The 23,629-nt window shown below is 39.6% G+C and overlaps 1 protein-coding gene across 3 annotated transcripts in view; it reads left to right on the forward strand.

Moving 5' to 3' along the window:
* The window catches only part of LOC116046902 (zinc transporter ZIP11), a 173,710-nt gene extending 150,769 nt beyond the window's left edge, over positions 1 to 22,941 (forward strand). For all 3 annotated transcript variants that reach the window (XM_031295372.2, XM_031295374.2, XM_031295373.2), the window contains exons 7-10: positions 19,453 to 19,522; positions 20,920 to 21,018; positions 21,148 to 21,306; positions 22,781 to 22,941. In XM_031295372.2, coding sequence (XP_031151232.1) covers positions 19,453 to 19,522; positions 20,920 to 21,018; positions 21,148 to 21,306; positions 22,781 to 22,859 — 407 coding nt within the window. In that variant the 3' untranslated portion in view covers positions 22,860 to 22,941. The remainder of the gene's footprint in view (positions 1 to 19,452; positions 19,523 to 20,919; positions 21,019 to 21,147; positions 21,307 to 22,780) is intronic.
* Positions 22,942 to 23,629: the final 688 nt, after the last annotated feature.

Below are 23,629 nucleotides of genomic sequence, written 5' to 3' on the forward strand. Positions count from 1 at the left end.
AGCTAGCTAGTTGCTAACATCAGGGGTAGCTAGCATGGCTGTATTAAGATCTATACATAACTAGCTATATGCCTACATAACATTACTACAGACATAGCGATTACATCGCCCGGTTCTCTCTTATGATACATCCGAGGGCTGTATGCTGTAAAGCTTGTAACGTGGATGAGAGCTGAAGCCATGGATGAGCTCTGTTCACGAAACTGCAGGCTAACAGCTAGCTAGCGCTAGTTAGTAGGTAGCTAGCTAGTAGCACAACATAATTATTAAATCTCCTTGGTTGTCTAGCTAAATACATCTATCGTTTATTTAGCTAAGCATGTAAACGATCGGGAACAACGAAAACAATGTTTAACGTTAGTGAATATTTTAGACAATGAAAACGGCGAGTTCATGAGTTCGCCACTTGTAAGACACACGACAGAGAAGCTCATGAACGCGCATGTTGCTACCGGTTGCTACGACAAATCGTTGCTAGTGCGCATGCCCATCGTGAGCCAACCAGCGTTATGGGCCAACAATGCGGAAGAGCCGAGCTCCATGTTTGCTTTATGCGCTTTTGAGCACTCTCATTGGAACGTACGGGGCTTCCCGCCGAACACTGTATCCAGTTCTCTTAATACATCCATGATTCATTCTCCCTTGTGGGGGGGGAGGGGCTTAGGCGACAGTTTTGGGCTTTAGCAGAAAGGGGGGGAGGGACTGAGAAGTTGTTGATGTTCAAATCTTTTGGCTAAGTCCTGGATCTTCACAATCCTACCTACAACACCTTTAAGTAACACATTGGAAGTATGATCAGTAAAGTGTACCTAAAGTATTAAAAGTAAAAGTACCCAATGCACTCAAATTTTAGAAACTGGAAACGTATCAAAGCCGTTCCGTCAGTCAACTAAGTGTTTAATCGGCTAATCGTTTTTAGCTGTGTCTTGTAGGCCTGTATCTTGTTGGGTAGTTAAATTTGCAATAAAATATTGTATTTTATAAACTGCATGTGTTTATGTGCTAGTTACTAGTAACGTAAGCTGTCAGATAAAGAGTAAAAAGTACAATATTTCCCTCTGAAATGTGGTGGAGTTAGAGGCTACGAGATTAAAACCTGACGAGATTTCTCGTCGAGGTAAAAAATGTCTTGTGATATTAGTACACAAGTGCAGAGCAGCAGCCTTGAAATTAGCATAGAAGATCTCCCCGCCCGTTCACCAAAGTTGAATCTGAGTTAACTTTTTTTCTTAGCGGAAGAAAAAAGCAGCCGGTGAAACCCAGCGTTAGAACGTTAGAGAGTACGCCGCTCTTTATATCTCTCTCTCTCTCTCTCTCTCTCTCTCTCTCTTGGCCGAGACACACACGCGACTGCAGCGTGCAGGTCACTGTGGCGCTGACTCGCGCAGACCACTCTCTTTCTCCGTTAAAATGAGTCGGGAAGCGGACAGCAAAACCTAACTTTACTTTTAATGCTACTAAACAAAGAGAAATGTTCTCCCTTCGTCCTATAATGGTCATAAATCGATACTAGAGTAGCCTACTTCCTTGTTTACTGCTGCAACTAATAAAATGCAGAGGAGGAGAAAAGTGCATCTTTCTTCACAAAAATCATCTATATAAACACTGGACAAAATCTGAGCACACAAGGCCATATGATCTGTTGTTATCGGCATTTAAAATATTATTTTTTTCAAAGATTATTTGTTGGGCATTTTAAACAGCTAAAGACATGAAAGGGGAGAGAGAGGGGGAAAAACATGCAGTAAAGGGCCGCAGGGCGGAGTCAAACCCGGGGTCGCTGCGTCGAGGAGTAAACTTCTGTATATGGGCGCCCGCTCTACCAGATGAGCTACCCAGGTGCCCAAAAGTCCACATAAAACACACCGCAGCTACATTCACTTCCAGCTAACTTCACAGAGATAATAAGGGCAAATCAGCATCACCGTTCTATTTTAACCGAATATTCTCTGTCTCGCTCAGCTGAAAACACCGGATCTGCAGCATGTTACCATGTCATTCACTAACAAGCCTGTTTGTAAATGGTAGGCTACTGGCAACGTGATCTTCACCTGTTCATCTGACTTTAACAGATAGTATGCGGCTCTCCTGCGATTTTTATAGACATGTGCACTTTGAAAACACTTTGAAAGGATATTTCCCAAAGTAAGTGTGAAGCTGCTAATTCATTTTTTTTAACTTAATAATCGAAGGGGCCGGAACGCCGTTTCGGATCGTTCCAGCTCACTTTAACTACTGGTTATGACTATGGGAAACTTGGCTGATGCTCATTGAACAAACATAAACAAACAAATTCAAAATTACTTTGAGCCGGGTACAGAGCACCTCCAGCTGCCGGTCGTTTCGGCAGACATTACGGTTAAGTTTAGGCGACAAAAAGTGAGCGTTAATGCAGTGACGAAAGTTAAGTTTAGGCACCAAAACATCTAGTTAAGTTTGGGAAAAAGATTGTGGTTTGGATTAAAACACAGCCTTATGTTTAATGACCACTTTTGCTACTAGTTTTCCCAATGTCATCACCTGATCAATTCAACACAACAGCTCAAGGAAGGCCAAACAATTCACCATTAATTTAGAAAGACTCACCTGGTGCTGAGCTCCACAGAGGGCCAGCCATGGACTGCACTAATCCTTGTTTGCCAGCCCATGTTGTTTTGTACCAAATGTAGGCTGAAATCCTAACTAAATGTCATCACTTTTAGTTTTTTTTTCTCCTGGAAGAAGTTGTTTGAATATTTATGGTGAAGAATCTTGTCAAATAGACAGGTTTGTCCTGGAACACGCATTGCATTATTGAACACTACACAGATGCCATTCAGTCAAGTCTAATGAGCTAATTAGACTAATGGTGTGTCAATCAAACATCAAAGGTGACGTCTAGGGAAGAGAGCTGTGTTCACTATTCAAAACTACACTCTTGAGAAAGGAAACCGATGATTTGATTGATCTAAAAAAACAACAGGGAAGCAATTAACAGTCATTGTTGACATTTCTGGGAGCTGACTGCAAGACCACCAACTCAACACCTATTTATTTAGAAAGTCACGGCTTTAACGCCGGCTACACACTGCCTGCGTGGTGTGAGCGTGGCGTTTCTGTTGCGTGTCAGCTACGTGGATTTTTCTATGTCTTTGCACACTAGAAACGTGTCTGACGCGGCGCTGCTGCTAGCCTTGTCTGTATACATGTATGTTTCCCATTGATAAAATTAAATACCATGTTAAACATAAATATAGACTGATTTGATTACAGCAAAAACAATGTCGGCAGTATTGACGGCAAAATAGGCTACAGAATATTTCGTTCTGTATTGACAGGGGCAATATTTGAAAATCAATTTAGTTTTTTAAATTACATTTATATCTGCATTTATATCAAAACCTAGAGACTTTCAAACATCAACATGTCATTTATTAAATGTATTTGTGTCAAAATTACATATAAACATCTTTTCCTATTCTATTTTGCCTGGAAACGCTTCCAACACGCTTGCGTGTTGCGTGAAAAATAGGCGTCAGCCCTATTTCTAGCATGCACGCGTTTTTGGCGCGGCTCGAGCCACGTGTGAGACGTGCGTGTCACGCAGGCAGTGTGTAAGCTCTAACCTGTTAACATGGGAGCCAAAAGAAAAACGGACACAGCACGCAGCTGACACACTTGCGCGACGCATCCAGTGTATAACTGGCCTAAGGCTATGTTTAGACGGAAACAATCTGAAGAGAAAATGCAAAAGTGGCCTCACTTTTTATTCCGTGTTTAGACGAGCGTTTTGGGGGGTGAAATCTGCGTGCATATGGTGACGCAAAAGTGTGTGAATTTCGATGTATGAACACCAGGCTGCTAGGTGGTAGTGTGAAGCACTGCCACACAACACCACCAAGTCTGCGCGCCTGCGTAGAACCTTCCTTCTACTTCTCTCCTTAGTAGCGCGAAACCAAAACAAGGCAAAGCGAACAACAAAAGCTGACAATTTTGTCTGGACAGACGAGGTGGTAGAGTTATTACTCCAAACAACTTTAGATTACAAAGCCACAAAGGCTGCTGAAAAGACTTGTATGTTTATCAGAGCTGCTAGGGCAACTTGAAGGTCTGATGTATGGAAATAATCTGACATGTTTGTTGTTATTTTCCTGTACTGTGTGTGTACAGGAAGGTGTGACGTAAACGTGTACGCGACGAGAGCCACCGTGAGCAGATCGGAGCAGACTTTTGCGTTTTTACCCTTTAGACGGGAAAGCGACGGTGGAACGTTTTTAAGATTTCCATTCTGGAGGGTGGTTTCACTTTTTTTGCGTTTTTAAGCCCCAAAAAATGCCGTCGCCGTCTAAATGAAAGGCACATCTGATAAAATATTTTGTCGTTTTCACCCGCGAGCGTTGTCGTGTAAACAGGGCCTAAGTTTCAGGGGGTTTTTTTTGTTATTAGAGAGTTTGGGTTGGGAACCATTGCCTTGAAGACAAATTAATTGAATAAGTAAGTAAGTAAGTGAGATTAATTTATAGAGCACTTATCACTGATAAAAATCGCAGTGTTTCACATAAAACAAACACAATACACACTTAAAATGACAAAGTAATACATCAAAAATAAAATGCAGACAGGTAACCCAAAGCCTGTTTAAAAAAGGTAGGTCTTAATCTGATTTTTAAAAGAGTCCACAGAAACAGCATATAAGGGAATAAGGGATTCACAAGATTCAGGTTTGATAAAATGCCAAAAACCTAATCACAAGAATAACATACCAAGGTACACTTGATCGTTCAGCTTCCAAGGCAAGACATTTTTTTTTCTGAAATGTAATGTTTAAATATACAAATGAAGCATTATCTAAATAAATATGTGCTAATTTGCATTACAAATGCATTTCCAGAAGAGAAATCTGAACATGTTGTTGACATATAAGGGTCGACGGTTTTTACAGAGGGCATTTTGAATATCTTGTTAACGCTCCATAAATCAGAAAGTACTGTCAACAGCCATAACAAAAAAACAAAAAAAAATCCATTTTCACCATGTTTTCAGGAATAAAAGTTATATAAGTCAGGCTATGAATGATATATGAACAAACTCTGTAAAAACCTTCAGAATACAGATTACAGGAAAAAAAATAAAAACAGAAACAGGAAAGTGTGGTGTATGTGAGTGCTACTGAAGTGGACAATTCTGGCTCAGAGTATGAGAAAAAAACTCCATTTGAGGAAATGGCTTTTAAAGACATGTATACATCTGTATGTAGACATTAAATAAGGGTGCACTCACTCAAAATACTAAGTTTAGGATTTGGTCTTGGCTTGAGACCTGATAGCTAAGACTTGAGTCTTACCTGTGACCTGCAAGACTTTGGGCCCTATCTTGCACCAGGTGTGGCGCAAAGCTCGACGCAAGTGTCTTGGCTAGCTTAAGACCGACGCAGTTGTCAATTTCCCGTCCAGCGCCCACGACGTCGTTATGCACCTGCGCCCATCTGTGCGCCCATGGGCGTGCTGGTCTTACAGGGAGGTGTGTTCAGGTGAATTCTTGGCGTATTGCCATCTTGAGGCAGCGGAAAGTGATCGTGCCATTGACCAGGTCTAAAGTGAATCATGCAGCATTTCATTTTTATTTTAACAGTGCATTAGTAAAATATGTGTGCACACTATGCTTGTTACTAACACAGAGACGCGCAGCAGCACACAAACATGCAAAAGATTAAAAATACAAAAAGAAATCTCTCCTTCCTGCTTAGCAAATCCGCCATTGTAATAACAATGCGCCAAGGTCGGAACGCGCCTGGCTTTTAAAGGGAATGGGAGATGACACTCTGATTGGTTTATTGCATGTTACAGCCAAAACACACCTATGAATTAATGAAGACACTAACTACAACCCTTTTGAACCATGCGCCTGGCGCACGGACCCTTTTTTCCGCCGTCAAACTAGCAAAAGTCGATTTGTACACACCCTAAACGCACCTGCGTCAGGGGCTTCACGCCGCGCGCTTAGATCGTTAAAATAGGGCCCTTTGACCTATCTCTGTGGTTTAATGTCACAGTACTACTGTAGATCATACACATACTGTATATACTGATGAGGTGTAGTGTAAAGTCAGGCTCTCAACCTCATTATCCACAGTACAGTAACAGAATATTCAATCAATAAAATAAACGTTTTCAAACTATTTCCTTCTGCAGCATTTCAAATACTGACCTTTGCATGATTTGTGATTTTTTTTTTTTTTTTTTTTTTTTTTTTTTTCTCTGTTTTTATACTATTTGTATAATCTTGAGAAAACACAACAATCATAGCAGGCTCTTGTTTTGATGATTATAATGACAAGTTTATAAGTAACAATAACAATTTTGTAGAAATCTCAGAAAATACAATTTTGACTAATGTCATTTGAAGAAGATATAACATTTTGTAAGGGTCTCACATTTGTATATAGCGCAGTCTCATTTTGTCTCTCTGATTAGGCTTCTGTATGATTTCACAAGACTTCATAACGACATATGATTGCTTCTTTTTACTCCACTACATTAATCTGATGGTTTGATTAAATGTGGAAAATACACAATAAAATGCATCAAGAGCAGAGCATTGAGCTATGGACAATTATCGATTTCACACATCAATGTAGCCCTCTTAATTAATGAGAAAATGCAGTTTCACTAGTTTGAATGATTTACCGCCGTACACTTGAGTGCTTTCCATTCGTTCTATCCGTAACAGCAACATCATATTTATAGTGAGGAGTGATTGTTCGCTCCAGGAAGTGTGGATAAAAAGCAAATTAGGGACACATGTCGTGTGTAGGAGGAGAATAAACAGTGGCACTCTATATAAATTTTAATGTGAAAGGCCAGTTCATTATTGAACTGTTTACTGGTCACTGCATACATTTTAGTTCTCATAATTGTAAAATATACATGCATAATATACATGCATAAAGTGCTCTCATACAAACACGCTTACACACAGACATCCATGCTCATCCTTGCTCATGCAGATTTAATGAGACACATGTGAACAGACGCACACATTTGAGTGGAGCTATACTCACAGTGATCTCCTGTGAGGCTGGTAATAAAAAAAACAAAAACACATTAAGCACATACAGTAACTCATTATTGGTACGTGTCTACTGGCAGGCATCATTTCCACGCTTCCCATTCATTGTCGATGTAAGCAGGGGGGCAATGCATTCTGGTAGCGTTGTGGCACGTTCAAGAAGTTCAAGAATTATCATTACTAATAAAAGAAAATAGTCATTTTTACCATACTTAACATGTAGTGGAAACTACCCTTTTGCATTTTCGTGTTATGTGTAATTTTGCTGCCCTCAAATTGCAGTAAGAGAGATCTATTTGGCTTCACTGAAGTGCTTCTTCACCCAGTAATCATGTAATTTAACATTAGCTAGAAACATTGAGGACCTTGCATTCTTCCTCTTAGTGGCTTTGTGATAACCCCATTTTGTGATTCAGGCTGATGAAAGAGGTGTATTTTACATAAAAAAGTGGCTTTAATACTGTTATCGAACAGTAATTTGTTCCATTATTTGGTGCTGAATAAAGTGAGTGCTTTTCCTCGGGGCATGATAAGTGCACTTATTTTTTGACACCTAGCTGAAAGAGTGGGAATAGAAGCCCTCACCCTGGTAAAGCATAGTTTTCTTCCACTCAAACAACACAAACAGCAGCTGCATAGTAATGCACCGATGTTCAACGAGGCTCTGGACTCTCCATTACACCGCACAGACACAACTGTTTGGTGACGGTCCATCAAACGGAGCAGGAGATTGATGGTCTAGGGTTGATCCTTGTTAATGTGATGGATGAAGCAAGGTCTTTGACAGCTACTGCTAGCAGCTGGTCTAAGAGGAATACAGTCATATCATGATATATAGGGCTGGGTACCCAAGTCAATACTTTTTAGGCACCGACCAAATTGCCTCCTTAGTATCAAGTATCGAAAAATGCCTCATCATTCATTACCCAATTTCAATACCAAAGGAGTAAATCTCATCAGCGTCAGTGACTCAATAAGCATGCAGCATGCTTCTACCAAAATCTAATAATGCTTGTGATTGGCTTTTTAGCGTTAGTCATGGAGACATGCAGGAAAAACTCTACGTTACCCACAGAGTCGGGGCTCACGTAGTAGGAGCTGAAAAACAATTAAAAAGATTTGTGCCGTAATGTGTAATGTTGTAATTTCTTTTTATTTAATGAAATTGGCATCGAAAAAGTATCGTTTAGGAATCGGTATCAAGTTCACGGCATTGGTATCAGTACCGATATCGAACATTTTTTAATGATACTCAGCCCTAGTAATAATAGTGGATATACAGTAGAGTTGAGGATTACTCAGAAATCAAGGTAAAGGCAAAGGTTTGTTTGTTTGTCTCCCTTGGGAGAAATATGTGTTGGACAAGGGCAAGTTGCTGCATGGGCAATACAGAAACATAAAGAAAACATCAAACAAAAAAGACATTGTGGACAGTAAAACCACAGGCAAAAAACACCAAATCATAGACAACGTGCAAAACATCAACTCATGGACCACTGCTACTTCAAATACATACTAATACTTTAAAAAATTGCGAATGACAACCATTTTTTATGCAAAGCACCCTGGACTACACAAATGTGGTTCAGTGAACATGGAAAAAAGGCTCATTATATGCCATTGCCTACATTTTAAATGGATGTCTGCCAATAGGCCTAAAACATCACATATATGATTATTGTGACAGAGACTGGGACTCCAGGTTAATAATATTCTGACTGAGTAGCAAGATATGAATTCAATTGTGATTCACAGATCCAGTTTCTCTTTTTTAATCTTCCCCTTAACATTTAAAGGAATCTACATGTATGTGTGTGTGCTCAAATATGGCTTCTGGAAAGAAATGGAATAAAATATGAATTACTAAACAGACATTAATTATGAAGTTACCCATACTTTTAGAGTTACAACTAACAACCACTAGACGGCCGTTACCGCCATCAAGCTGCAATGATTTGCCGCAAATGAATGCCGCCCAGTCTGTCGAGTCGTCTTGTAGTGGTGCGTCAAGTGCAACGTATATTCCCATCCGATTAGATCGAATTCGGTATTGATGACGCGAAAAATAATAACGGTAACGCCACTGAAATTATTTGAAACTAAAGTAACGAGCCAATTTTGTAAAATGTAAAGAGTAGAAAGTACCGATATTCGTGTTAAAAATGTAAGGAGTAAAAGTAAAAAGTCGGCACAAAATAAATAGTAAGTAAAAATATCTGAATAATCTACTTGAGTACTTCGTTACTTCCCATCTCTGCACACTGCTCATCCATACATACTGCTAAGGTACTGACCATATTCAGATGCCTGTACAGATATGCTACTCAAATATAAGAGCATAAATATAAAAGCAGTTATATATAAAAGAAACATAAATAGAAGAATATAAATTCTTTAGTGCAATAAATAAGTAAATAATCTGTTGTTAAAACTATGGCATGTGTTTCCTTTCATCCTCGATTATTTGCTCGTTAATAAGGATGTTGAAGGAAAATTGTAATAGGCCATTTTTTATATATATTCGTGTCCAGGAAAGCTTGATTGAGCAGTACTATATATTATTTTTTAGCAAGGTCACTTTCTTGGACCTAAGGCTTTTACTAATGGGAATAATTAACCACTTTACTTTATTAAACTATGTTTCTGTAAATGATGAGAATCACAGTCTTTAAGTACAAAGTATCAAATATACCTAAACATAAGTTAGGGAGTTGTAAGAATTATCCAGGAACTACCAGTCATTTAAAAATAATCATATTATTCACATCAAATATATCAGATTGTTGTGTTTTTCGTATTGTACACAAGACTGGGGCTAAAACGATTAGTCGATCAATTGATTGGTCAACGAAAACTGTATATTAATTAGCCACTTATCAGGCAAAAAATGTCAAACATTCTCTGGTCCCAGCTTCTCCAATGTGAGGATTTGCTGCTTCTCTGTGTGTCTCTGTGTGTGTGTGTGTGTGTGTGTGTGTGTGTGTATAACATGGCATCTACTGATTGAATTTGTATTGAATGAATGAGTGCTGAGGAAATTCACATTCTCCTGAATTTGTCAGAAACAACAGGTAAATGCAGAGAGTGTTTTGAGTTTGCATTAACGCCAAATGGCATTAGCAGCGAATTCAAACAGGAGCATATCAGAAAACAGGGAGGCTTCTAATAAATTGGACAAAAGATACTAATAAAATGCGAAAATTAGGAGTAAAGCCTGTCTCTAATAGAAGCCTGTTACAAATACAGGCCTGCAACTTAGGTAAACAGAGTCCAAGGGGACACTATTTAAGAATTCACAACATGTAAAGTAATTGATAGCTAAGTGAATCTAATATTTTCCATGGGAACTGAAGCAGACACACTCAGTGTAGGGTTGCTTTTCATTGCAAATATCTTTTGTAGTCACTCTAAATATACGTTAGGAGTTACCGCTAATTCAATTTCTTCAGATGTTGTAGTATTGCAGGGGATTTAGTCATGGTTTTCATTAAGTCATTTGTGTTTTATGATCCAGTAGATTATTGTACATATACTAAAATGTAATCTTGCTACCCCTGAAAACGGGAGGATGAAAAAGCAACAGCATAAAGAGCAATGAGAGGAGACTTTGATGTGCATGAGAGAAACATCTTACCAAAAAAAAAACAGATGAAAAGAAAACTGTAAAATGAACTTAACCTCCTAGTTCTGCGGTAGAAAAAAAAGGCCAGGGAGCTGAGAGAGAGGAGGCAAAGTAATGGCAGGCTCAGTGGAAAAAGAAGTGTAGACGGGTGAGGAGACAAGATTAAAGGAAAGTACGATGGAAATGAGCGGCGGCTGTGACAATGGGCTGTCAGCAGCAGTATCGTCAGACTCGCTTAAAAGAGCATACATCATTAAGCAGGAATTTGATAGGATCACCGCTGCACGCACGCACGCACACTAACACACACACACACACACACACACACAACCAGCCTGAGTTTCCTCTAGGGAGTGGAAAAAGCACAAAAAAAGACACACAGGTGACGATAGAAACATCTCTCTTTTCTGGTGACAGAATTGATGACTCACACTCAGCTACATTCTCAAGAATCCTCTCAACCAGTCTTCACTGCTTGCCAGTGACACTCTCAAAGTCTCTACTGGTCTTTATTTAGACTCTGAATGCATGCCCTTTTGAAAAACCCTCTGACAGCAGGAATATTTCAGGACTCAATGGTTATTGTTCAGATTCCCTGACAAACCTTGTAAGTTTTGACAACCCTAGCACATACCAACCATAATACAGTTTGGTGAGAAATTAATAGGGAAACCAACATTACGTACGTTTTTCAAAGTCGTTCTCACTCCCAACTCGTCACATACTGACACTGAGTCAGTGGCTACTAGTGCCAGATACCGACGCACAATGCACCCTTTAGTGTCTGTATGGGACGCACCGGCGGCGCAGTAAGATGACATAGTATGAACAGCATCAATGGTACGGAGTAGTATTAAAGACCGAAACTCTGCGTAAGGCAGGTTGGGGTGGGGGTTTGGTCAAACAGCACAGGGCTTTCACCCAGGAAACTGGTGTTTTTGTCCTGTTCGTGTCCCGTTCGTGTCCAATGTTTCACTTAAATGTGCATCTTTTAACCCCACCCACAATCTTTTCTTAACCCTAAGTGGTTTTACCAGAACATTTATACTAAAGATAGCACATTTCAAGCAGCGCCAATGGTATGAAACGGTACATACTTCCTGTCTCCTAAATGGGCGTGGCCTCGTTTCAGCGTGTAGTGAACATAGTGTGGATGGATGAAAAGTTATATTTAAATAATTTATGAATATGTTCTTTTGCTAATGTTAGATATTTACACAGCTAAAAGACATATTTAGCATCACAGAGATTAGTTTTGTTAGGGCGTTCAGGAACATTAGTTAGTAGTCTCTGTGTTTCCAGATCTCACGAGAGTTTGGTTCTGAGACAGAAACACGTCTCAAACAACGTTAATTTTCTCCTGATGTGTCCGTCTGAAAAATGTTGTTTTAGTGTAAGAATGTTCTGGAGATATGTGGCACGTGAAAAATTGGTCCAATATATACTTTGGTGACCATGGGGCGAAAGAATCGCTCATAATCTGTGTTCACGTTCACTTCTCCCATTGGAATCAATACACTCAGGACCTGCCGCTAGTCTCCTAAAGAGACGTGGCCGTGGCGGAGCCCACGTGACGCAGATACAGGAAACTACTCTGAGTTGGAGCGTCTCGGTTCTAAACCATCTCTGGTTTTACCCTGCGCATTGAAAAATTACGGCAATGGGGTCCTGACCCAACATGTTGAAAAATGACACCAAAGCGTTAAAAAGTGATGCCAAGGGGTCCTGACCAAGCGTTAGTATTTTACGAGTTAGGAGTGAGAATGTGTTGAATTCTCAGTATGATTTGGGCTACCATGAGTCTCCAGAACAGCTTCAATGTTCCTTTGCATAGATTCTCTTAATCTGTGGAACTCAACTAAAGGGGTAAGTGCCATTCTTCTGGAGGATATTCCCTCATATTTACGGTTTGATAATGGTGGTTTGGTAATGTCATTCATTTTGCCGGTATTTGGTCATAAACCAAAGTATTCAATAAATAAAAATTTAGACCTGATGATGGCGCTAGATCAAAAGTCAGGGGATCACCAAAGTAAATACAGTTCATCCTGATGGGAACATGAGTGTCTGTACCAAATGTCATGGCAGTCCATCCAATACTGTTGTTGCTGAGAGGTTTCACGCAGAACCACAAATGTCAACCTCATGGTAGCACTAGAGAAAAAGTCAGGGGATCCCCAAAGTCATTAGGATCCATTATCTGGGAACCATGGATGTCTATACCAAATTGTGCCATAATATCAAGTAGACGTATTGACTGGATTAGTGAAAGCTTTGAACTGGTGGAATTACATGAAAAATCAGGGAATCGCCAAAGTAATTTGGATTCAATCTCCGGGGGCTATGGATATTTGCACCAGTTTCATGGCAGTCTATTCAATAACAATTAAGATATTTCATTAAAATGCAAAAATGTCAACCTCATGGTGGCGCTAGAGGAAAACTCTGGGAATCACCAAATTCAGTAGGATTCACCCTATTGGGACCATGAATGTCTGTACAGAAGCCAAGGACAATCCATCTAATAGATTTCCGTCAGGACTAAATTGATGGACTCAAACAAACCAGCAATGGTAAAACCTTTTGCCAAATGGATGCAATGGGTTGGGAAAGTGTACAATTCTGCATTGACTTCCTCCAACCATTTACTCAAAAGGGACAACAAATACAAAGAAAGGATTCTAGTGTTTTTGGACATTGACGTCACATCAATGTCACATCAAACGTCCATTTTGAGTTCTTCGTTGTGGAACCAAGGCACTGCTTTCTGCTCCAATGCAGATTGCTTGCTGGTTCAGCTAACTCTACTGTCAGTTTGGTCAGGAGTGCTGAAAACAAAGCCAGCAAAGTGCAGGTTTGATTTAGTTGAATATTGTAACAATCCACAAGATATTCCTTTAACTGCCATGAGATGCCGGCAGACACTGAAACACGGGTCTCGTGGGTAAAAGTTGACAGATGTGTGGGCGTTTAGTGCTCCCCTACTAGCCCTGAACTCTGTTTTAGAACAAAAACTTCCAGCTCAGTGGACTTACAAAACACACCCAAACCCCCAGCTTACATTTCCAGCTGTGTAGCAGTACTAAGGGTGAGCAGCTGTTGTCGGAATTTTTTATTCTTAAACCAAAAGGGCAAATAATACAACTATTTTTTATTTTTTTTATGATGTATTAGCTTTTCCACAGGTCCAACAGCTTAATATCAGTGATGGTACCATCTGTTGGACCATAAGACAAAATAGAAAGTTAATTGTTGTGTTCTTGTGTCTTAAGATCAGTTAAGATTTTTTTAAACTGCTAGTCTTCCCCTAGCCTTGTACCAGCTGTGCCAAATGGTAAACACACACACACACACACACACACACACACACACACACTCAGCACATGTTTTATTCAATATCAGTTGAAGGTTTTTCAGTTTCTAGTGGCCCCACGGCATTTCAGACAGTTCCAGAGGATTGAGATGAATAGTAAAGGGGACACACAGTCTAACTGAAGGGTCCTTTGCTCATAATGGCTTTACAGTATGTCTGCCTGTAATGGGTCGGTGGGAAGTTGATTAGAACCGTGTTCATTATTATCAGAGGTAATGACAGGTGTTAGATTATGATGAAGTGGCCTTTGGGCTCTTAAAGTCTGCAGCTGCAGGGCCATCAGGATAGTTTCTTGCCTTTGGTATCTATACTCTTTCTTTCATGTCTGCTTTGCTTCTTCCTAGTTCTCTCATTCTCTCTTAACCGTAGAGCTGGGGGTAAATGATTATTTATTAAACGATTAATCGGGCGATTATTTTATCGATTAGTCGACTAATCTAACGACTAATTGGACGATTAATATAACGATTATTTTTCTTTTTCTGTTGCTCGATTAATAAAAACCATAATGTATCTCAAATAAATACCAAAAAAATCTTAATAATATATTTTATTAAACAATTTTGCACAGCAAAAAATCTTCTGCTTTACACAAAATAAAAAATTTATTTTACTGTTATACAAAAGGAAAGGCCAGCCTGTTTACTCTTTTACAGTACCAACATAACTCTCTTGTTCAAAAAAATCTAGTGTGTAAGTTGTAGTGCAAAAAAGAAAAACACTGTGCAGTGCACAGTACAGACATTCCTGAGAGTGTTTAACACAATATAACAGTCCCAACATAAAACCTGATGCATAATCAAACTGACTCTCTTAAAGTCTGCAGCTGCAGGGCCATCAGGATAGTTTCTTGCCTTTGGTATCTATACTCTTTCTTTCATGTCTGCTTTGCTTCTTCCTAGTTCTCTCATTCTCTCTTAACCGTAGAGCTGGGGGTAAATGATTATTTATTAAACGATTAATCGGGCGATTATTTTATCGATTAGTCGACTAATCTAACGACTAATTGGACGATTAATATAACGATTATTTTTCTTTTTCTGTTGCTCGATTAATAAAAACCATAATGTATCTCAAATAAATACCAAAAAAATCTTAATAATATATTTTATTAAACAATTTTGCACAGCAAAAAATCTTCTGCTTTACACAAAATAAAAAATTTATTTTACTGTTATACAAAAGGAAAGGCCAGCCTGTTTACTCTTTTACAGTACCAACATAACTCTCTTGTTCAAAAAAATCTAGTGTGTAAGTTGTAGTGCAAAAAAGAAAAACACTGTGCAGTGCACAGTACAGACATTCCTGAGAGTGTTTAACACAATATAACAGTCCCAACATAAAACCTGATGCATAATCAAACTGACTCTCTTAACTGCTATTCTGTAGGTTTACATGCTAATGCAGCTGTGCACTTTGGTGGTGCTAGGCTAACCAACGCATCTTAGCTCTCTGTGCAGTTTGTTCGTGCTAGGTTAGTAGCTAACGTTCACGTTAGCTAACGTTAGCTACTATAGATAGCTGTGTTCTGCAGCCGTAAGCTAGCTACCATTCAAGCCAACATTAGATGATAACTAACGTTAGCTAAACACAGCTGTCTAGGCGCCAGTAGCTAGCTAACGTTAACGTTAGCTACTAACCTAGCACGAACAAACTGCACGGAGAGCTAAGATAGTTAGCTAGCACCACCTAAGTGCGCAGGCTACACAACACACTACACAAACATGAAATTAATTTAGCCAACGTTAGTACTTGGGACTATATTTGAAGTATTCCCATACCTTCGAAAACTTAAGGGCGAGCTGTTTTTTTAGGACTTTTTCTTTTCATGGGGCTTTTTGCAGGGTTTTGTTGGGAATTCTGTGAGGAGGTTGCTGTTTCGTCCTCCATCCTGCAATGTTTTGGTCTCCCACATGTGTGTGTGTGTGTCATCGACGCGTCGCTACAGGCCTACTTAACCGTATCTTTATCTTTGCTCCTTGTTCTAAGTGTAAGGCAGTATAGCTTGATGTAGGCTAGTAATATTGTAGGAAGAGAAAAAAGATAAAAATACTAAGGAATGGGGAGATGGGATCGTAAGAGATCAGTTCCTGCATAAAAGAGAATAGATAGCTGTAATATAATACTTTGACGCCTTAAAAGCCACACTTTGTTTCTGTCTCATGACACTGTCTCCATTCCCAAAGAAAATGAGGAATAGTTCTAGCAAAACTAAAAGTCTGCTGTTACACAAGTAGTTCTGAGAGGTTGTAAGGGCGTTTTCATATTTGGTACGATTAATTCATACCCCCTCCCCACTCCTCCACTGCTCAGCTTTGCCATTAGCAAAAAAAACTGAGAACAGTTGAGTCATCATCTACGTGACATTTGTTTATGTTGTTGCTACAGTGTAGAAAAGAGGGCCAATCTCGAGATCCCAGTCCCATACAATGGAGTCAACCTTTGCATTATGCCTACTATTGGTTATATTTTGGAGACAATGTCAAAAACAACCCTCTCAGCTGGATTTCTGCTTTATTACCTATGGCCGTGCAGTTCAGAGGATGGTATCGGTACATGCTGCACACATATGCAGATCCGAAGGAGACATGCGGCGTTGAGAAAATTCTTTGCAACTCTACTCGCATTAAATAGCAGTCTACTTCAGTGTTTTGGTACAGGTGTTTTTTCACACCTGATGCAAACCCTACCCGAGGACACATGAATCGTACTCGAGACCACCTTTTCAAGTGGACCTGGGTACAGTACACTGTGTTCACACTAATCAAACAAACTGAACTTTGGGGTCAAGTGTACTCAGATCTGGGCCCTGGTCCCTGATGTGAAAACTTCCTTAATGTGCTTTCACAAACATGGCGACTGCCCTGCCCCCAAGGTAGGCAGCAATGACAGTGTAGAAGGGTCGTCTATGTTGGCAATTCTTGCCCAAGTTGAGGACTTTTCCAGCTGGCTGCTATAGCTCGCCATGTGACTCCAGCAACGACAGGAACCTCTAGAATAGTTTGACCTTTTGAAAAGCACGCTTGTTCACTTTCTTGCCAAAGTTAGATTACAAGATTGATTGATTATCTGACATGAGAGTGGTACCAATCGTCTAATCTAACTTTTGGCAAAAAAGGGAATAATACTACCTGATCCTTATTGTATCCGGGTATCCTAAATTAGCTATATTACACCGGTGTACAAAGACAGCAATTTAAAAGCAATCTGTTTGGAGGAACATTGTCTTCAAAATTAGATTTTCCGGTAGTCCAATGCATGTTTATTGTATTAGTGTCTATTAATCATGTCATAGTGCTCTCCATTCCCTCTCTTTTAAGCTACAACTCTATCTCAATAATGATTGGATGACATAAGCAAGTGGAGAGGGAGGTGGATCCTAGTGGATGTGGCCTGTAGCCACTGGAGCACAGTTGCCCCGTGCAGGGTTAACCGCTGTATGGAGGCATCTTAATTAATTCTCATTAAGCACCAGAAAATACAATTGTTGAACACTAGAAAAGTGGAGAAACATCTAAACGTTTCTCAGGTGATTACCACTAAATGGGCAAAAAAAGATTTAAAGGGTCTGAAGGTGGCCCCAAAGGTGGCCATGTTTTTATGTAGATTGAAAGGGTTTATCTTCTGTGGTCCTCTCATGGTAGGACATTTAAGACTTAGCTCTACAGCTGTGTGCTAGTGATAAAATTGTGATTAAACCACTCAACTCTCTGTGTGCACAACCCTTTGATGCTTGCTCTTATATTAGTAAATTAGCATTTTTTAGCATTGTAATAACCTTGCTGTCAACGGCATGGCAGCACGTCGCTGCTTGTCAACGTATGAAGTAGACGTAATACCGCTACTCTGCCTGGTATTTGGTATGAAATGCTAAATAGCCTATAGATCTGACTCCCCCAGCACATAATCACTCACACTTACACACACACACACACACACACACACACATCTCAAACACAGGAACACACTCATAGATACATCATGCACTGTGACCTTTTCACTTTCCATCTGAATGTTGTGTACTTTAAGTATGCATGACAGGCATTTTGAATGAGGCAAATGGGACATCAGAGGAGAGGGAAGCTGCACAGGAACTACAGAGCATGCAAAGAGAGAACGAGACCGGCTTGATACGGTGGTCACAACTTTTGACAGCTTTCCTGTTGTAGTACTCTATGTATTTGAACCTTACAGCAAAAAGACTAAATTTCTCATAATTCTCTCTCAGTTTTGGGTCAGTGGTTCAGCAGATATGTTTCATTCTACAGTCTACATTGCCTCTGCAGATATGGTTAGGGAGATAAAACCTCAGTAGCAATGTTACATCAAACCTGACTATAGAAGGTGAGACCAAATAAAAGAATGCAGTGCATTTCTCAGAGTGAGATACCCACTGACTGTTGCTGTAAGAAGATCACAGTGTTCTGTCTAAAAGAACAGACCAAAGCCTTTATTTGCTAAATCTCATGTCATTCCAGGCCCATAGTATCTTCACTAGTCTGCATACTGTCTTGATACCTGTTTCCACCCATACCGATGTGTATTAACTAGGGTCAAACGATACATTTTTTCTTAATCGCTGAATTTCTATAGTTAATCGCGATTAATCGCATGTTATATCACATGATTAAAATTCTATTATTTTGCATTTCAGAACAGTTTTTAAGCAACAATGGAAAGCAATTCTTACCAGTCTATCTTGATTGGGAATCAAATGAATGCAAAGAAAGTTACTTCATGAACTTGACTTTAAGATTTGTATTTGTTTATTATTTATTTATTTATTTACTGTAAACAAAAGAAAAATGTGTGAATCTGTCATTATTGCACAATTCAGAACATGCCAACCGTAGTACGTCTTTAAGACCAGAGTCTTCTACGATGCTGACAGGTCTGCAGTTAGTTGCCACCCATTTTGCAAGAGCTGTAGTAATTTTTTTTGGATTTGGTTTCATCCACAGGTCGGCAAGTAGCACTCTCCAAAATAGTGCTTTGCCTGAGCCCACTAGCAACAACCTGAGTCACGTTAACTGTACTATGCTTAGCTCGTAGGTGGTAGCTCAAGCTTGACGTACTTCGGTGATATTTTAATTTGGCTTTACACAATGTGCATTTGGCTTTTGACTTGTCTACTGAGCCGTCCGGGAGTTTTCGAAAATAAAAAGCGCCGTTCACAATTGTGTTGCAGCTGTACAAAAAAAATGTACGCGTTATGCTTGGCCCTTAATCGCATCGCCCTAGTATTAACTTATTTTTTTATAGTACCACACTTAGCCAACACTGTTCCTCGGTCTTTCTTCAAATGTTGTTTTTCTATCTATATAACAGATGGCTTCAAAGAAGTCAAAGAACAAATCATAGACTAACAGGGATCAATTGTCTGTGTTTTTTGTTTTTTTTTCTTCTGCAGAGGGTTTGGCTGTGGGGGTGGCATTCGGAGCCATTGGAAAGACTTCATCTGCTACTTTTGAAAGCGCCAGGTAAGATTGGTATCAAGGCAAAGAAACACCCATACAGTACATTTTCCCTATGGAAAAACAGCAGACATTCTGCACACAAGATTATAGATCCCACAAGAATGAGGTTTAAAAGCTGTAATTGGTTTTCCAAACCTGGAACAGTTGGTAGTCATACGATTAAAAATTGTGGGGTTCTTTTTTGTTTTTTTTTCAGTATAAGCCTTAAAAAGTTAAGTTTAGTTATAAAGTTAATACTTGTGAGAAGATTTGGTGTGTGTCACGATAAGACTGGCAGACAGGCTTTACACCTGTGCCCACAACTGTGCTGTTGTTGTGTGCTGCTAACATCTAGTGGTTACATTGTAGTACTGCAGAAAGCAGTAGCAGAAAGATTTCAGGTCAGTACATGTGGAACTCTAGTTTGATAACAAATCAAGCCCAATCTGGGGAACCAGCATCTCATTATGAAAGTCTGTTCTCTCGATGGACCCATTTGAGAGAATTACAGTGAATATAATTATTTCTTGAATGAAGAGACACACACTGCAAAAAAGGGAAACACTATACAGCCCGTGTTTTACAGTGTAATTTCATTGTATGAAGCAGGTACCAACATAATACTCACCAGTTCCTACTGGTACTTGAATATAGGTCCAATGGAAGAAAAAAATAAACTTGGAGTACATTCTCTTGCCATCTAGTTCATCCATAACTTCACCTTTGCTCAATGCGAAGTGCACCAAATTGAAAGATTAAGTGATCCAAAAAGAATTATGCGATTTGGAGACATTTTATGTTGATTGATGTCATAGTTGTAATTGTAATAATAATTAACCTGCTGTCAAATACAACTAAAAGAATGGTGGACATACCGTAGTGAACAGTATTGCACTTGAGGATTACCAGAAAGGGTGCGTGCAGAATCCCCATGGCTGGTGTTCCAATCTGAAAGGTTGGACTGTCATAAGATTAACAGGACTAACAGCCATGCTATACTCACTCTGGCTGTGTTCAAAATCACATTCTAACGTAATGCATACTACATACTCAATCAGTATGTACTGCATACTGCCTACTAAATCGCTAAAGTATGCCATTAGCGGTATGTCTTCTCTGCATCACACCTCTTTCACTCAATTTAATATTTTGCAGCAAATTAGTATTATAATATACTTATATGTTTTGGTTTTAAATGTTTTTGTGTTAAATGTTTTCTTAATTAGATTAGATATGCAAGCTCCCGAGCATTCCTCTTAACTGTACCTTAATGTCTCTCGCCATCATTTATAATTATTTTATCCAATGTCCAAATTATTTAAAGTGTCTGCCATTTCTCTCCCTAAAATTCATGAAAGTGAATCGTAAGTGTTAGTCAAAAAGTGTTGAAGGAAGCATTCTGACTGCTTTTGTTTCCTCAGAAATTTGGCCATCGGTATTGGCATCCAGAATTTCCCAGAAGGCTTGGCAGTGAGCCTGCCGCTCCGGGGTTCAGGAGTCTCAACGTGGAAAGCCTTCTGGTAAGGACGAGCGTGTGTCTGTGTCTAAACACTGCGTCAAAGAGTACAGTAATGTAACAACACTTTGCAAAAGGCTTAGACAGAGCACAGACACTTTACTTTTTAATTCTGTTATTGTTTTTCGGTCAGGTATGGCCAGCTCAGTGGCATGGTAGAGCCTATTGCTGGGTTTCTGGGTGCCGTCGCCGTCGTCTTGGCAGAACCTCTGTTGCCGTATGCGTTGGCGTTTGCTGCCGGGGCGATGGTTTACGTGGTGGTGGATGACATTATACCTGAGGCCCAAATCAGGTGAGAAGGAAAAGAGGGATTAAAGTACATTTGTGCAAGAATGGATGACAATTTTTACTATAGCCAGATTGAGGGAATCACAAATACAGTGTCTTTCAGCATCTGTCTCTAACATAGACTGTATATAAAGAGGGTCAAAGCATCTCCACTTCCTCCCACTGCACAAAAGTGAAACCAGAACATCCCAGATATGGGCGCTGGCCTCTTGTAATTTTGGAGCCAGAGTCTGCGCAGTAGGGATCGGGCAATAGAGACATGATATCAAGGTCCCGTCCATACACCCGTCTGACCATTTAGTCACTATGTTTACAAGCACACTAACATTCCACCATTATTCCCAACATGACAATATTCCTAATTTGATACGGATCATGTAAACCAGAGATCTTCAACAGGGAGTCCGTAACCCCTAAGGAGTCCTCAGAGTCAATGCAGGGGGGCCGCCAAATTATTGATTATTGAATGTTTTTTTTATTTTTTAAATATGTCTGTCAATATACATTAACATGAATGCAATTATTAGCAAAGATACATGTGTAGAAAACAACAACAACCTCAACATACAGGTGCCTGCCACATGTATGTTTGACATTAAAACATGATATATGAATATGTAAATGGTAGCTAGTATTGTAGGGCATCATAAAAAGGTAGGCCTATGTGTAAAGGCTTTAGGCTAACTTACATGTTATTGTAGGCCCAGTTTAATATGCAACTTCATTTTATACAATATATGTAGTAGGGGGTCCCTGCTCGTATCTCTCTCAGGTTAGGGGTCCTTGGCCTAAAAAACGTTGAAGACCCCTGATGTAAACAGCATATTCCGTCTAGATATTCTGAATAAGGCCGTGCTAGTATTATTCATGTTTCAGAGGCATTCTATGGACATGTATACAGCGCGTTCGGAATATGCGTCTCAATCAGGATTTTTACCACAGTTTGCGACAGTTTACTACCTCTTGTCTGTTGTTTATGGGTTACAGTCAGCTCTGTGCGTTGCTGTACAATTTCATTAGCCATGTAAAGAACTTGGTTGGAATATTGTCTTTTTCTGAATAAGGGAAAAAAAACGGAATATTTTGTGCTTGTAAACGTCACTCACAGCTGTCAATCCCTGTAACCCTAACCCAATCATCCCACTTTTATAGCGTCAAATAATTAATAAAAAACAGACTTGTCCAAAAAAAATGAACACTTGAACAAACATCAGCGTGATAAAACTACTTAACTACCTAAAACTACCTAAAATGATAGAAACCATCTTCGGGAGAAATGCATTTGATGTTTACTTCGGTTTTTGAGTTTGGCCAATGTCCCATCGGCTAACATGGAGGGGGCGGGGTTTATGAGCTATACTGCAGCCAGCCGCCGGGGGGGGCGATCCAGATGTTTTGGCTTCACTTATGCAGTCTACGTATGTATCAACCCCTGGTCTCTAACTAATGTCCCATGTCTTCGCTCCAACATCAACCAGTGGAAACGGGAAGCTGGCCTCCTGGACCTCCATCCTGGGCTTCGTCGTGATGATGTCACTGGACGTTGGGCTGGGCTGAGCTCACCTCACCCGGCACCGTGTCAACAGAACACTCAATGGCCATGATGTCATCATTGCTCTGCTGACCTCAGTTTTTAAAAAGGGGACCAAATGAAGTGTTTTATTCTGAAACACTATTTATCTATTTTGTTTGAATTGTTTGAATCCAGCAGTGCTTCCAGCAACGGAGCTCTTTTGTAAAACAAGTTGTAAGGGTGACTGTACTTGAAGTTCTCTTTAACGTGTGTTTGATTTTCATACTAGCAGTTATTTTCTATGAGCATCTGTCATTTCTTTCAAATGGCAGACATCTAATGTAGGAATATTTAATGATTATTCTAATTCCAGAGTTTGTGAATTTTTTGTTGAGGTTAGTGCTTTTTGAGTTCTTTTTCAAAAGCATTATTTCAGAACAAAATTTCTCAATTATGAAAGTTCAATTAATGGTTGTTTTTTTTTCATTTCCTCACGATGGCAATACTTGAAGTCTGGTGTTTGATAGTCTGTGATTTAATGAATGATTTGATTTGGTTGACTCTGTTCTGACTCCGGCTGTATCATTGTTACTGCAAAACAGCAAGGTACAAGAACACTTTACAGGCACTTAACCCTCTATAATGAAAGTTTGCTTTTCATCTAAATGTAGTGCCTTCTCTTGTTTAGGGCTGCCATCTACAGGCCAGTCTGAAGAATCACATGTTGTGGTCTGTGTCTAATTATTTAAATGCTGAAGATAACGCTTGAAGTATTTGTATAATTAAACAACCAAGTGATCCTGATTCCTTTAGC

Source organism: Sander lucioperca, chromosome 22 (assembly GCF_008315115.2).
Source record: "Sander lucioperca isolate FBNREF2018 chromosome 22, SLUC_FBN_1.2, whole genome shotgun sequence".
Classification (NCBI taxonomy): Eukaryota; Metazoa; Chordata; class Actinopteri; order Perciformes; family Percidae; genus Sander; species Sander lucioperca.